The sequence below is a fragment of the Mastigoproctus giganteus genome, chromosome 9 (genome assembly GCF_048544385.1).
Source record: "Mastigoproctus giganteus isolate SK-2022 chromosome 9, ASM4854438v1, whole genome shotgun sequence".
NCBI lineage: Eukaryota > Metazoa > Arthropoda > Arachnida > Uropygi > Thelyphonidae > Mastigoproctus > Mastigoproctus giganteus.
In genome coordinates, this window is record NC_143583.1 from 201,290,081 (window position 1) to 201,306,591 (window position 16,511).

A 16,511-nucleotide genomic window follows, 5' to 3' on the forward strand; every position below is an offset into this window, starting at 1 on the left:
AATAAAACAATACTTTGAGGAGGACAAGAAAACATTATCCACTGTTATCCTACTCCAAATTATTCTAATCTGCCATCTTGAAACAAGATGGCCACCACTCAAAATAAAGCTCAATCCGTTGACTCTTCTGCTTACAGCCTGAAAGTAAATCTGCAATACTCTATTTAACAATACTTAACAGTAGCAAATTATTAAAAAACAATAGATAACTTTTCTTAACAGAAAATTCCCTAGAAAAATCAAGAATTCGAGAAAACAATAGAAAAATCATCATGTAAATTGCTATTACGTAATGAATTAGAAATATTCAGTCCAGAACCTAGTTCACTAGACAAATTGGTTTCTTTCTAGCAACTGCAGATTCCACACAATGCCAACAGTTCTCTATAGGATTCAGGTCTGGGCTGTTTCCTGGTCAGCTAACAGTTGTAATGGACCTTTCTTCCAACCATTTTTTTCACCCCTCTAACAAATGTAAACACATCACTGTTGAACCTCTAAGGCAGAAATGACGCTAAAGTAACTACAGAAGTGTCTACTTACATTTTTTGCTCGATGACAAGGAGCAGAGTCGTTCTGAAAGATGCAGTTACTTGGCAGTTGAAATTGTCTCTAATGGTTGACAGCAATTTGCCTTCCAATATAGCCAGGTATCCATTGGCATTTACAGAACCTTTTATAAACTGCAGGTGACCTACTCCGCGATACGAAATGCACCCCCATATCATTTGGCTGATAGAGAATTTCATTGTAGACACCATACAGTGTGCATGGTATTCTTCACATCTACGCCGAATCATTTGTCTCCCATCATGCAGGTTGAATTTCTTCTTGTCCGAGAAAATAACTGGACTTCCACTGCTCGGGAGTCCATCTGACATGCTCCTTACACCAAATTAAATCGGGCCTTTTTCATTTTTTTGTGGAGGGGCTTCTTCTTAGGATGATGGGTTACAAGTTCATTTCTGAAGAGGTGTCTTCTGACTGTTACTGCACTTGCTATCACTCCTGTGTGTTCTTCCCATTCTCTATTCAGCTCAGACAAAGAAGCTTTACGGTTTTTAAGGCATAAGCACTTCAAAATGCGGTCCTGTTTTGGTATAGACTTTTGCATCCGGTTCCTTTTTTTCCTATCAGCAGAACCAGTATTCTTGAGTTTGGAAAGAAATCTACTCACTGTCGACTGATTACAAGACACTCTATAAGCAATATGATGGGAAGAACATCCTTCCTTACATAAAGCAACAATAGCACTCCTGCATGGCATCAACTGCACGTAACTCACCATCCTGAAACAAGCAAGGAATGACTGCAACTCTTGCAGAGCATGCTTATATAGCTGAAAGTAACAGCTAATGCAATATTCCATATCATCTATGCATGTCAATCTTATCTAATGCAATCTGTAAGAAATATTGCCATATACTTACGTTATTCGGATGACAATTACAATTTTAAGGGGTGATGCACTTTCTTTGAACACACCAGTTTATAATAACTCTCAGAAGAAAAGAGCTAAAACACTTCTTTTTCTCATTATATCTGGCAATAATAAAATGACAATAACCTCCCAATGTTAGTCAAAGAAATCTTCACCTATGCATTCATGTGAAAAGCAACACATGCTTTGATATTACTGAACACTTGAAAGTAGAGCCGGATATTCTACAAACAGCTAAATTATTATTGTAGAAAGAATCATTGTTTATCTGGGGGGGGGGGGGTAATATCATACAAGCGTATGTAGCTAATCAAACGTTTGCATTCAAAACAAAACAGACATCAAAAACTGCAGTGAATACTACATACAGGCAAGTCAACCTCTGATCAGTGTCTGCCTGTACCATATGCAAGCAAATAGTTAACTTAAGGAAAAATAACCGTATAATAGATTTAGCCAAAGGATTATTAAATGATAACAGCAATAAACTGGAGTACATTTAGGGGAAATCTCACAATGACTTTTAAACATTACTGTACAAGCAGAGCATAACTTTGTTCTATACATAACAGAACAGTAAACCACATTTGCTACTTAGTGTGTCCATTTCACATCATGGAGACACTTCACCTTGACAAGCCATAGAGAAGTGCCTATACTAAACTTAAAGTTGCTCCAATAGAGAAGTACAATTCTATGTATTTAACCTTTTGTGGTCCGATGTTACAGCCACCACACTGGTCAGTTTTCTGACCAGTGTGGTGGCTACAACATTAATTATAATGCTGGAAAAAAAAAAAAAAAAACAGGGTTCCTCCCCCCCTTTCAGTCAGATATGGTGCTGTGGGTGCTGGAGTTTCCAATTATGAAAATTTCACTCCTGCTCTAATGACTCAATTACTGTATTTACATCCATTTATACTTCACATAAAAAATCTGAAAAACTAAATCAATGTTGATATTCAATAGTTAACAGCAGGTTCTTTTTGGTCCTCTTAAAGTCCAATTTTTTCAACCATTATTCTCTCAACATTACCGATTATAAAATTTATTTTTCTTGCTGTACTGTCATCCATTTATATAAATGATCTGAAAAACTAAGTTAATGTTTATTGATGTTCACATCAAACTGATGCCTGGCAGCCCTACAGGCACTCCCTGACTTACGTAAGGGTTGCATTCCGCACAACTCTGCTTAAGTCAAATCTTATTTGACTTAAGCAGATTTGCTTATTTGACTTAAGTAAATATGTATAAAATGCTTTATACATGTATAAAATGCTTAAGAGCAAACCTGAATTGCTCACTGTTGCATAAAGAAGGAGACTATAATCTACTTCTACAATCTGGTAAGCATAAACTGCCATCTAATTTTGTACAACTAGAGTTTATGTTAAAGTAAGAAAAAGTTGGACAAATACCTGGATAAAACAAGATATATTTTTTTTTAGATTCCTTGCAAAAACTTGCTTTTATTAATACCATAGAAATTTGATTAATTTTACTCACCTCATCTCTGCTAATAAGCTCATTGCTAAATGTCAAGCCTGGCATTAAACCTCTCTTCTTCAACCAGAAGATAGCAGCAAATGAGCCAGAAAAGAATATTCCTTCAACAGCAGCAAATGCTACCACTCTTTCTCCAAATGTTGCTGTCTTATGACTAATCCAGTTTAAAGCCCAGTCTGCCTTCTTTTTAACACACGGAAGTGTTTCAATAGCATTGAACAGCTTGTCTCTGTGGGAGAAAGGAAGATTAACATGGACAAAAAAAAAAAAAAAAAAAAAAAAAAAGTTTGAACACACATTAAGCAATTTCACCAAATCATGTGTTATATCTCTATACATTAAAAAATTTTCCTCCTAGTGATATTTATTCGAGCCAATGGGAGAAGAGGGTGGGGCAATTATGTCACTACAAATGCACAGGTAAATAATTAATTGTCTTCCATTGAAAGACTGCCTCCATAATGTTCACCAACCTCGTGCATGTGCTTCACTCTGTAATACATCACCACGCATGCCATCATTTGATGTTCCATTGTAATGTCAGCTGATGAAGGAACCAGATATAGTTTGTAAATAGTTTAGTATTTTATAAATATTTGTATAATTTGTAAATATTTTAGTTAAATATCTTAGTCCTGCTCTTTGAGATGCAACAATATTCCTCGTGCATTATGGAACGTGAAGCAAAAGGCCTTTTCCTAAGTGACCTAAGTAAAAGCAGGTAAATAATTACATAGTGATATTTATTCCACCCTGAGAATGCTGCGTAGTGGGGTAGCCAATGGTAGAAAAGGGATGTGAGTCACTTGGTACAAGTGGGTGGGGCAATTACATCACTACAAACACACAGGTAAATAATTACATAGGTAATTTCCTGAGTAGATATCAATCACAGTGGCATAGTATTTAGGTACGGTGCCATCTGTGGTTTCCCACATCGGTCATCAGTACTCTTGTGATGAATACAGAACCTCTGTAAAAGCCAGAAAAGTGTTGTATGTGTAGTTTAGTGTTGGGTTCTGTTGTTTGTTTGGCTTCTTGGCTGCAGGGCCCCAAGTGAGACTGCACATTACCTGCCACTACCAATGGGAGGTGAGCCAGGCTGTCCACAGTACTCTCCATCAGGGGTTGCCTGAGCTTTCTGATGAAGAACAAACAAAAAAAGCATGAGTGAGGGAGATAGCTGAAGAATGGGAGTAAAAAAAAAAAGGGGGGGGGGGGGAAAGACTGCATTTCGACAGGTGTCTTTTACGTAGAAAATATTTATTTTTCATAGTTAAGTGTGTACAGGGGGTTGGCAAGCAAAGCAACTAGGGGCACCTAGTACAACTTTAAAAACGTTCTGAACTGTGGATTTACTATTCTGTAAATATTGTAATCTTTATGGGTTGCTTGTCCAATTAAATTGAGAGGGGGAAAGATATTACACATTACAAATACAATACAAGAAAAATAATTAATACCTAATATTTATTGCAAACAAGTTAACAAACCTTTCGACTGGATCCCTGATATAAGTATCAATTAGGAGACTATACATTTCTGAATGAATATTTTCAATGGCAATTTGAAAACCATAGAAACATCTGGCTTCTGGAATTTGAACCTCCTGACTAAACCTCTCCACCTTTAAAAGCAAAGCAAATTACAAACGAATCATTATATGAAATTATGCAGTCTTTGAATAAGAGTAACTATGGAACTTCACACCAAGGAATCTAAAATATATGTCAGAAAAACATTTTCCCCACTCAATATTGGTACTGGGTGGGGAAAATATTAGTTCACAAAATTTTCTATTTGTGAATTAATAACACTATACAACAAGAATTATCTCTACAACAATTGTAATTCTTAGGGGTTTTTTTTAAAAAAAAAAAACTGTTTTCAATAAATGCAATAAAATTAAAATTTCTCTATCATATATGGTAAGAGAAATTAATTATTTTGTTTGTTAAACAGGATTCTTTTAACAAAAGATTGATTTGCTAGCATTATTATTATTTTTATTTTTGCTTTCAGCTAATGCTGTGGCATTACACCCCAATGTGTAAATCAATCCATTTCCTTCCATCATAGATGAAATATTTACTTTGCATTGCCACCATATTTCAGTTGTGCCAGATGCAAAAATGCCTCTTGCAACAATTCATAGTTTGCAATGCATTGAAACACCCATTCAGATAGAAAAATTACAAAACCCTCTGTAACTTGGTAGTTTGATGATCGTGCATATTTTTCATGACATTTGTATTCGCATCTTTAGACCTTATAACATGGACTGATCTGAATTAGAGCCTCAACTTATCCAAGAATCAACAGTTCCTGTGCCCAAAATTACAAGAATAGAACTTCTTTTACTAATGGCATTAAACCAAAGTATAACATGTAAATTAATTGCCAACAGAACAGAATGTTTATCTCCTCAATAAGATAAACTTCAAAATTGTCATGAATGCACAAATGAATATCAAGCCCTCCACAACAACTGAATATGCAACACACTGAAAAAGACAGTTCCAATGATACAAATCACTTATGTGCAATATAGCTGACATATTTATGGCAAAACTAACTAATGCTGGACCTGCAAGTCCATATTAACAGGATGATTTCTGCTGCCTGCCATGAAGAGAGTTAGTTAAGCAGTAGTCTAATTACATAAGATTAGACTTCATCAACCCCTAGTGGAGCTACAGAAAATATACATTTCAAACTAATGTTAAATGGCATTTTTCACTAGTTCAAATAATAATAATATTTCTTATAATGATGATAACTTGTAGGATGGTAACAGTTTCTTGACCAATGGTAATAATAATAGTAAGAGTAACCAGGCACAACCAACCACCACATGCACTTGGTACTGTCATGGGGTGGAAAAAATCCGATGAATGAGAAAAAGTCTTATAATAATAAAATTATATAAAGTATTAATAGCAGCAAATGATATAAGTAAATAAAGTTTATAAAAACTTTATTTGGCCTGAAACAAGAACTTACAGTGGACAGCACATAAAAGCTGTCCACCATACTCAGAGTCAAAATTCATGTCAACTCAAATTGTAGTCCTTAGTTTATCATCAAAAATTGATAGAATTTAGTTATAACTTCTACAGCATAGTACCACTAGGCTGTCTCCAGATGTCCAACAGTCATTGTTTTATGTTAGCTTTCATCCAGGGTTGTGGTACACTTTGAAATAAACAACAGTGTTTGCACAGCATGGTCACTAACTAACTGTTTTGTTTTCAACCAAGAGGTAGCACATCATTTTCTGGGGCACACATACACATGCTCATAATTGAACATTCACGATCCCTGGATTTTTATCTTTCTGGCTACTTAAAAGGAATGGTATATACCAACAACCTTCACACATAAAAATTAATGCAAAAGTCAATATCGAATCAGAAATTTCAAATGATAACTGTCCAAACACTTGAAAGTCTCAAACATGGTGAAAAGGGGTTTATGCCCACATTTAGGAAGGACATTTCATTTACTGAAATGTCCCTATTATCTTTCTATACATTAAAATAATTTTCCTCCTAGTGATATTTATTCACCCAATGGGAGAAGAGAGATGCAGGTTATGTAGTAATACGTAACAGAGGCTTGTTTTACTGTGGTAAAAACAAGCTTCTGTTTAAGCATGATCATGCACTATATTCTTATCTAACATGACCACGCGGCAACATATTTATGTATTCAACACACACACACAGTGTCGAAAGCTTCTGCAAGTATTTTATTTTACTTTATCAAAAGAAGCGAGTGCAGTGAGCAGGAGGTGAGGCCCCCTAGTAATCTATTAATTATAGTTATAATGATAACTAAATAAGGAAACTAAAAATATACGAGTTGTCATTTCAATCGCTCTGCAGAAGCTAAGAAATGTATAGTTCAATACGATGAAACCATAAAAATCATTTAAACCAAGGTGTAGAAAAATAAAACAATTAAATATCTGTATCTTGATCTAACAAGATATTTAGAAAACAAAATAAATATTAAATACTTACAAGGTTCTCATTTACTATTCCATCACTAGCAGCAAAGAAGGCAAGAACGTGGGAAATAAAATGCCTTTCATCTGCCTTTAATTTATCCCAGTCTGTCATGTCTTTAGAAAGATCAACTTCTTCAACAGTCCAAAAAGAGGCCTCGGCCTTCTTATACATTTCCCAAACATCTGGGAATTGAATGGGAAAAATTACAAATCGACGAGGATTCTCTCGCAGTAAGGGTTCTTCTTCCAATTTTTTTGCTGAAATACGAGTTGGTTTTGTAGTAATCTGTGAACTTTCCTTAAGTGATAACTAAAAAAAGAAAATAAAATCTTATTTAGCAAAAAACCAACAGCAGTAGTAGATATCATGTTAGTTTAAAGTTTAACTTAAAAGCATGTGTATGGGGTGTTAACAAACACCCACAGGTAATTTAAAATAAACTTAAACCTTTAGCCCAGAGTTTCCCAAACTTTTTCAAGCGTGGACTGGTGTTCGTAAATTTTTTTTTGTGGCCCACCATTTGTAACAACTTCACATTTGTAAGTTGTTACAAATGGCATAAGAAATTTCATGCTTTTTCTGATAAATGCTTATATTATTCAAGGCAACATGGCCAAAAATTTATCAATGAGACCTGATTGAAGTAGTCTCTTAATACTGTCGCATGACAGTTCAATAACAGAATCAATTTCTTGTTCATTGAGACAGAATTCTTCCACGTTAAAAGTAAACATCGTTTTGAATCCACATTTTACTGATGTCAATTGGAGGCAAATATTCTTGAAAGTTTGATTTCAATTCCAAGAGGTGTTCTTTAATCACCATAGAAATCTCAGCCAGAATGTCACTTCACTCTTTTTGTAATTTAGTTAAACCAGGAAGAAAATTATAATTCCCCTTTTCAACTCTAAGTACCCACAGATGAATTTTCTTCATAGCTGCTGCTACTTTTTCCTGAACTTTAAAAATATTTATATCAATACCTTGTAAATTTAAGGCATTTAAAAAACCAAAAATCACATAAGACAACTTAATTAACCAATTAAAATCATTAAACCTGTCTTTAATGCAATATTCAAATTCGAATATTGCATCCTTTGCTGATGGAAGATGTTGCTCCAAAAACAATAAGTACTCATTCTTCATTTCGATTAGTCGTTTCAATACATTTCCTCTTGATAACCATCAAATTTCACTGTGTAATAGATGTTTATATTTGCTTCCTAATTCTTTGCATAAAGCAGTAGAGATTCTGGGATTCAAGGAATGGGCTTTTATATAGTTAACAAATCTGACACGTTCTGGAATAGTTATATTCAAAACCAAAGGGGTTTTTTTTTTTTGTTTTTTTTTACAACTAATACTTCTCTGTGAATACTACAATGCACCCATTCACAATCTGGAGCCACTTCTCGAACCCTCAGAAAAAGTCCCATACAGAAACCTGCCATTGACTGGGTGCCATCGCAACTCAATCTGACACATTTGTTCCAATCAATTCCACTTTGAGTTATATAATTATTGATTAATTTAAAAAGTTCTTTAGCAGTTGTTCTCGTTGGTAGGAGTTTACAAACCAAAAATCTTCACTGACGTCCTTGAAATCATACCTTAGAAACCACATTAAATTGGCTGATAAAGAGAGTAAATGCAGTTGATTTTCTTTCTTTTTATAAAGGTGAGATGTAATTACAGTTGTGCCCCTGGTTCCACCGATTCAGTTACCCACAGTAAAAAAAAACGAAAACACTTACTACTTGCATGTCCAATATGATGCTTCCTTTTATTTTTTACGATGTTGATTTTAAATTGAATAGCTTCCCTTTATTTTTAACAATGTCGCATATGGTTTGGCCACTGACATTATAATGGTTCTTTAAAGATTTAACAGATGCACTATTTTCAAACTTTTGAATAATTTCAAGTTTTTGTGTTTAATTTGAAAGCACAACTCTTGCGTTTGTTCATCATTTTCGTGATTTCTATACGTTAAAAAAAAAAAAAAAAAAAAAAAAAAAAATTTCCAACATCACCGACATAAATAACAAATGAAATTTTTCCTTTTGCGGTGCGATGGAACACAACAATTGACGTGATGCACTAAATCAAATTAACCATTTGGTTTTTTTTTTTTTTTTTTTTTTTTTTTTTTTTGAGCGTTAGGTGTAAAGACAGCAGGGGTTGCAATAGGTGCACTAATCTCCCAATGACGACTTATAACCCTGGTTCTTGTAGTTTATTTACAACTTGCAAAATATCTGTTTATACCTATTCTAGTTATTACTTAAACTTTGATTTCTGGTTGATTTTTTTATTTTATTTTATTTGAAGTCTTGAAAGTGTCCGGGCTAATCCAATCCCAGTAAATTGAGTCTGCTGCACTTTATTATTACCATATTTAATGTTGGTATTGTCTTAGTATGTGTTTAATTTATCAATTAAACTTTATTATACGTATGTACAAGAAAATCGTCATAAATGGGGTAACGGGTGTTCACTTATAACCACGGTTTCAGCCATCCACTGTAGGTCTTGAAAAGTATCCCCTGCAGATACAGGTCTTACTGTACTTAAGTCCAGGAAGTATTACTTTTCACCAATAGTATGAGGGTATCCTGTCTCAGCTATTAGTTTTGCACTTCATATGAAGCCATAATCGAGTCTTCATTGCAATATCTCACGGAAACAGTCTTTACAAAACATCTTCTAGATGAAATATACAGTGAAACTTCTCCTAACGGACACCTCTCGTTAACAGACATCTCTCTACAACGGACATTTTCAAATTCCCCAACTCACCTCCATTGGTTTTAACGTGTTTGCAGCTTCTGTCTAGCGGACATTCTCTGTAACGGACGCGCAATCTGCACTGTTTCGTTTAGATTAGCACTTAATTTGATCTCCCCATAACGGACAGCGGGAGAGCTCACGGCCCTTTTACTAGGAACTTTTCTTCCACATATTGCCTCAATCTATTTTCTATTTCCAATTCTCTCAATTTTATCAAGGTTTACGTCGCGGTTCTAAACCCTTTTTCAAGAATTTTTAAGGCATGTGTAAAACTTCTGATGAATTCGGTGTTTGCAGGGGGCGGGGTAAATTTGGTCGGCCTTTCATCTTTTGAGTTTCAGTTTTCAGTTTTGTTCAGCGTCTTGTGAAGTACATAATGTCTTCTCGTAAACATTTAACTTTAAAAGATAAAGTCGAACTCATTAATGCATATGATCGGCAAAAAAAAAAAAAAAAAAAAAAAAAAGTGTTCGCACTCTCACTGCAAAATTCAAAATCGGGAAGACGCAGGTAAGCGACATCCTAAAGAAAAAAAATGAACTGCTCGAACAATTTTGGCAACACGGAAATGATCAGGTTCAAAAATCATTCCCGAAAACTGTTGGACTTCAAATTGACAATGTTACGTATGAGTGGTTTTGTCGCGCACGTGCTAAAAAAAATTCCCACTAATGGGCCTATTATTAGGGAAAAGGCTTTGGAGGTTGCGAAATCTATGGGAGTACATGAGTTCAAAGCTTCTGTGGGATGGCTAGACAAGTTCAAAACTCGGCACAAAATTTCTTGGAAAACCGTAAATGGTGAAGGTGGATCTGTTGATACTGGGGTTGTAACAGAGTGGACGTTCAAATTGGAAGAGTTATGTCGTGATTTTGAAGCTAAGGATATTTACAACTGTGACGAAACAGGGTTGTTTTTTAAAGCTCTTCCTGAAGAAACAATGAGTCTAAAAAACGAAAAGTGCCAGGGCGGAAAAATTTCTAAGGAACGCTTGACTGTACTATTGTGTACAAATATGCTGGGAGACTTTGAACAACCTCTTGTTATAGGAAAACCACAAAATCCTCGTTGTTTCAAGGGCATAAAGTTGAATCTTTTGAATGTTGACTGGAAGTCTAATAAAAAAGCGTGGATGACACAAGATATCATGAACGAATGGATAAGTCACTTTAACCAAAACATGATTCGTCAAAACAGAAAAATTATTCTTTTCATGGATAATGCTGCATCTCACCCGCACATTGAATTGTCCAACATTCAAATCGTTTTTCTGCCACCAAACACATCTGCAGAGTGTCAGCCCTTGGATCAAGGGATAATAAAAAATTTTAAACTTCACTACAGAAAACGTGTTTTAAGACATCTTCTCATTGCAAACATGAACGATCTAACATGTGCGAGTGACCTTGCAAAGAAAATCAGCATCCTAGATGCGATTCAATGGATTTCCTCTTCAGTAAACGCAATAGGCGCCTCCGTAGCCAGGTGGGAAGGAGCAGCAGTGCGTAGCACACGCTTCTTGATTAGACCGGGGTTCGATCCCGTCACCACCAAATACAGAGGATGCGGAAAGGTCAGGGAATGACCACCGCATATCCCGGAGCAATATGGCCTTAGTTGCTAATGCTCCTAAAAACCAAATAACAAACAAACAACAACAACAGTAAACGCAATTAGAAAACAAACTGTCGTGAACTGTTTTGTAAAGTCTAGCTTCTCAAACGCAAAAATTGAAGTTGTGAACAGCAATGTGGAGCACCAAGAAGAACAAAAACTTCAACATCTATTGATAATGTACGATACTTCAGCTACAAGTGACCCTGGCTACAAAGATATAGACTCGAACCTCACTACAGAAGATGGTGCTCTAGATATCAACGACATTATCATCGATATTTTTCAAGAAGTTCCTCATGAGGATGAAGAAATGGAAGGAGGTCATTCTGTAGAAGAACATATTAAAGACGAACCACCGATGAAAATAGAAGAAGCGCTCATACAAATCAATCGTTTAAAAATGTTTTTAAACGACTGAAGAAGATACTGCAGGACTTTCGATGGTTTCTTCACTCCAAACAAATGTTGAAAACAAAATTATCAGCCGGAAGAAGGTGCAGAAGAAAATAAGTGATTACTGTATGTATTTTTCTTAAGATAAAGTCATAATATGCATAGCACAATTGTATGTATATTATTTACAAAAATATTGTTCAAAATCTGTATATATTTTAATTTAATTTTACATTAAACGTTTAACGATTTTTCTTTCATTCTTTTTTTTTTCTCCCTCAGACTTCTTGTTAGCGGACACTTCTCTCTAACGGACAGATTTTCATTCGCTGTCCGTTAAAGGGAAGTTTCACTGTATTCATTTTTCTTATTAATGAAAAATGCACACAATTGGCCATTTCAGTATCAACAGTTTTGTGCATTCATTCAACAATGTTTCAAAACAAATAACACAAATGGCGTGTGGTTATCACAGATAAAACCAAATTTTAAATAATCTTCATAATACTGCCTTGTCCAAGAGGTTTTGGATTTCCTTTCCATGCTGCCATTCTGCCCAGTGCCAGGGCATTTATTAATATTAATTTCCATTATCTCTACTTACTAGGCTGTACATCACTTGACTTGTTAGGTGGACATTTCTTCAGCCACTTATCCATATTAAAAATGACAGGATGTTTATATAAATATTTTTTTATTTATTTAAAAAAAATAAGTGTAAATATATATTTAAGTGTAATCTATTTAATACTTAAGTCTTAAATTTATCACTTCACAGGCGACAGCGACGAAAAGGATTAAAACACAAAAATAGGCAAGTACACTCCACTTGTCGGGTTCTCACTGACTGCAGCATGGTTCTTTAAGTTACAGATGGCACAGGCAGTTAGTCACCTGAGACAAGATGTACGCGTGCCAACTACATGGCATAATAAAATTGATGAGCGCATCAGCCACTGGTTTTTTTTTTTTTTTTTTTTTTGTTAAGAGCAGAGTCATCTGGAGGCATCATAGATATAAATTTAATAAATTATAAAAGCATTAAATTTATTTTTAGTATAACTGGGTATTTGGTATTTTATTACATTTTAATTTTTTAAGGAAATTCTTAGTTTTATGTAGGTATATTTCAAATAAGTTGTTCACTGGCCGGTACCAGACTGCGAACCACACTTTGGGGAACCCTGCTTTAGCCTATTGTGATCCCCCCCCAAGCTTATCAATATTGTTTAAAATTTAAAAACTTTGAAATTAAAAATTTAACAAAAGATTAAAGTTCAATTTTAATTCAATGTTTAAACTTTAGACTTCATCTATTATTATAAAATTTTTCTGCAAAATTTCTGTTTCACAAGATGAACTGTTCTCGAAAGATTTGTTTTCATATTGTGTAAACAAAACCTGATATTCTTTCAAGATGGCTAGCGCTATATTCTAAGAACCAAACACAGTTTAAAATTTTGTGCAATATGAAGTGCAACAAATTTGAAATAAAGCTGAAAATTGAAGTAACTAATAGTATCCAACATATACTAGGGCTGTTCAACAAAGAATGATCAATTTTTCATAAACAACCATACTGCTTACTATTTCTAGCTGGGCTGCAGAATTTAATGAACCACTGCATTGCATAGCCACTGCACAGTTGACTCGTGCACACATTGTGACCTTGGCAGTCAGTAAATTTTATGCCCGTTCAGTTTCGCCTATTTAACAATGGATGTGACACGGAACAATATGCTGCTATCAAATTATTTCCATTTCAAGAAAATAATTACCTGAAGCGTATGAAATGTTAAGAGGCTTATGGTGAATCTATGCTCCCATATAGCTGAGCTTACAGATGGTTCTGAATGTTTAAAGATGGACATGATTCAATCACAAATATTGGTGATCCTGGGGCTCCAACCACTGCTGTCACTGCAGAAACCATAACACTGCTTCTGTAATCGCGAAAGAAGAGCCATATAACAGTAAGGCAACTGGTTGCTTTACTGTTGTTGAGAATATCGGTAGGAAGTACGCAAAGCATTCTACATGACATGTTTGAACACAGTGGGTTCCAAGACTACTTGTTTGCAAGGAGGTTTGTCAAGAGCTGCAAAGGATGGTTACTGAAGATGGTGAGGCTCTGCACAAGGTTATGGCTTGTGCAAAGCAAAAGTTATGGTCATCTTTTTTTTTTTTGACATTCAAGGAATGGTTTACCAGCATGTTGTGCCACATCAGACTATTATGGGACCTTACTAAACAACTTTAGTGTACACTTTGCAGGATCACATTCATTGCAAACGACCACAACTGCATGATGCATCATAATGCAAGGCTTCACGTTATTGTGATGAAGTACTTAGCCAGCATTAATGTCAAACATGTTCCTCACCTGCCTGCCAGCCCTGACCTTGCAACCTGCTTTTTTCTAACTATTATTAGTCAACATATCCAGTCTTACATAGCTGTAAAGGTATCCGAGGCAATTCTGAAACATGTAAAAAAATTGCTTCCACCATGTTTTTGAATGGCAGAACTGGAATAAATGCATTTCTTCAAATGGGGACTGCTTTGAAAAGGACTATCAAAATATGGATAATTAATAGTTTGTAAAAAAACATGCTCATTCTTTACTGAACAGCTCCCGCATCTTTTTAATATTTATACAGGGCGCAGAGAAACTCTACCAACAAACTTGAACAGGTGATAGAGGGTACCAAGCAAAACATTTTTTGTCAAGTAAACATAAGTCGTAAATGAGTCATTATAGCAGAAAGGGTTGTAAAAACCAGAACAACACATTCAGTAATTTAATGCATACAAATCATTTGCTGTTGCACACAAAATAGAGAGAAAAAAAAAAAAGGAATAACACAGTGCTCGAACGAATGACTAGCATCAACATTAACGTACGCATGTGTTGAGAGGTCCTCGGAGTGGTGCGTATTTGCAGCTAATAGCATAAACGTGTAATGTCGTATTATGACCAGTGCGGGTACAGACATGGAGCGTTTCACTGTTGCAGAAATGCCGGATATCCATTTAATGTACGGAGCAACAAATGGAAGCAGAAGAGAGGCTTGCAGAATTTATCAAGAACGCTTCCCAGACAGAAGGTTGCCTCACCACACAATATTTGCTGTGATACACCAAAGATTCCAGGATAGTGGCTCTTTCAGGGTGAATATGCATGATACTGGACGTCGACACACTGCTAGGACACCCCGGTTTGAGGAACAGGTCTTGCAGATTTTCACTAATACTCCTTCTACCAGCACAAGAGCTGTTGCACACTGATTGGGTGTGAAGTATTGTTTGGCGTGGAATGTGGTACACAAAGCGGGACTACATCCTTTCTGATGCCAGAAAGTGCATCCACTAGAACCTGCTGACTTTGCACACTGTCAAGTTCACCCACTGATGATTTTTATGGGAAACCAACTTGCAGCCTGATTTTGCCAATAATGTGCTTTACACTGATGAGGCATGTTTCACCCAAGAGGGATTGTTCAACAGCCACGACAATCATGTGTGGGCAGAGAATAATCCCCATGCAATGGTTGGACATGGCTACCAACATAGGTTGGTGTCAATATATGGGCTAGCATTCTGGGAAATGTTTTAGTTGGACCATACATGTTGCCTGCATGTTTAGACGGAAGGCTATTTGCATTTTCTATAGCAAACACTTCCAGAGTTGTTGGAGGATGTTCCTCTGATTGTCCAAGTACAAATGTGGTTCCAACATAGCGTACCACCACATTTTGACAGATGTGTACATGTGACTTAAATATAACCTTTCCAGGAAGGTGGACTTGTATCCTAGCCAGCAAGGTTGCCTGATCTGACTTGTTTTGACTTTTTCTTTTGGGGATACATGAAGACTCTTGTGTATAAAATGCCAGTTGACACAGTGGAAGTATTTATAGCACGGATTGTTGCAGCAAGTGCAGAGATACAAGACAATCCTAGGAACTTCCAACACCTACAACATTCAATGATGTGTCGGTGTGAGTTATGCATTGAATATCATGGTCACCAGTTCAAGCGCTTCTTATGAATTGTTTTTTCTATTTTGTGTGCAACAGCAAATTATTTGTATGCATTAAACGACATTAAATCATTGAATGTGTTGTTCTGATTTTAACAACCCTTTAATAGCTATAACGACTCATTTACGACCTATGTTTACTTGACAAAAAAGGTTTCTTTTGCTACCATCTATCACCTGTTCAAGTTTGTCGGTGGAGTTTCTCTGCAACCTGTATATATATATATATATAACAAGAAACAAGACTAAAACTGTGCACACTTAAGTCTTTATAATTGGAAATGGAAGAGACTAAAAGACCAATGTTATGTCTGAGATTTTGGGAAACATGAAATCATCAATAAGTCAGACCTATGACCACTTGAGAAAAAAAAAAAAAAAAAAAAAAAAAACCCCCACTCCTGATAAGAAAACATACTATAAGTTTTATTCAGTGTATTATCATTGGTCATAACTTCTTAATGTTTAATTTGCCTTTTCCATTAATGTTGTAATTTATCTGCCAATGTCAGATAAACTTTACTTTGGTAATTTACTGGAAACAAATTTGTCTTTAGTTTGTTCTGGTCTGCAGCTTGGTAATTTACTGGAAACAAATTTGTCTTTAGTTTGTTCTGGTCTGCAGCTTGTTCGATATATCTACTTTATAAGCCACTCAATAAAATTGCCAGAAAATGACTGCTTAATGGGTCTGGAAGCACCCGTT

At 35.4% G+C, this 16,511-nt stretch overlaps 1 protein-coding gene across 2 annotated transcripts in view; it reads right to left on the minus strand.

Annotated features, from left to right (window-relative positions):
* The window catches only part of RnrS (ribonucleoside-diphosphate reductase subunit M2), a 76,817-nt gene that overhangs the window by 11,591 nt on the left and 48,715 nt on the right, over window positions 1–16,511 (minus strand). For both annotated transcript variants that reach the window (XM_090381928.1, XM_090381927.1), the window contains exons 3-5: window positions 6,976–7,272; window positions 4,444–4,577; window positions 2,951–3,179 (exon numbers count right to left, since the gene is read on the minus strand). In XM_090381928.1, the coding sequence (XP_090238054.1) occupies window positions 2,951–3,179; window positions 4,444–4,577; window positions 6,976–7,272 (660 nt within the window). The remainder of the gene's footprint in view (window positions 1–2,950; window positions 3,180–4,443; window positions 4,578–6,975; window positions 7,273–16,511) is intronic.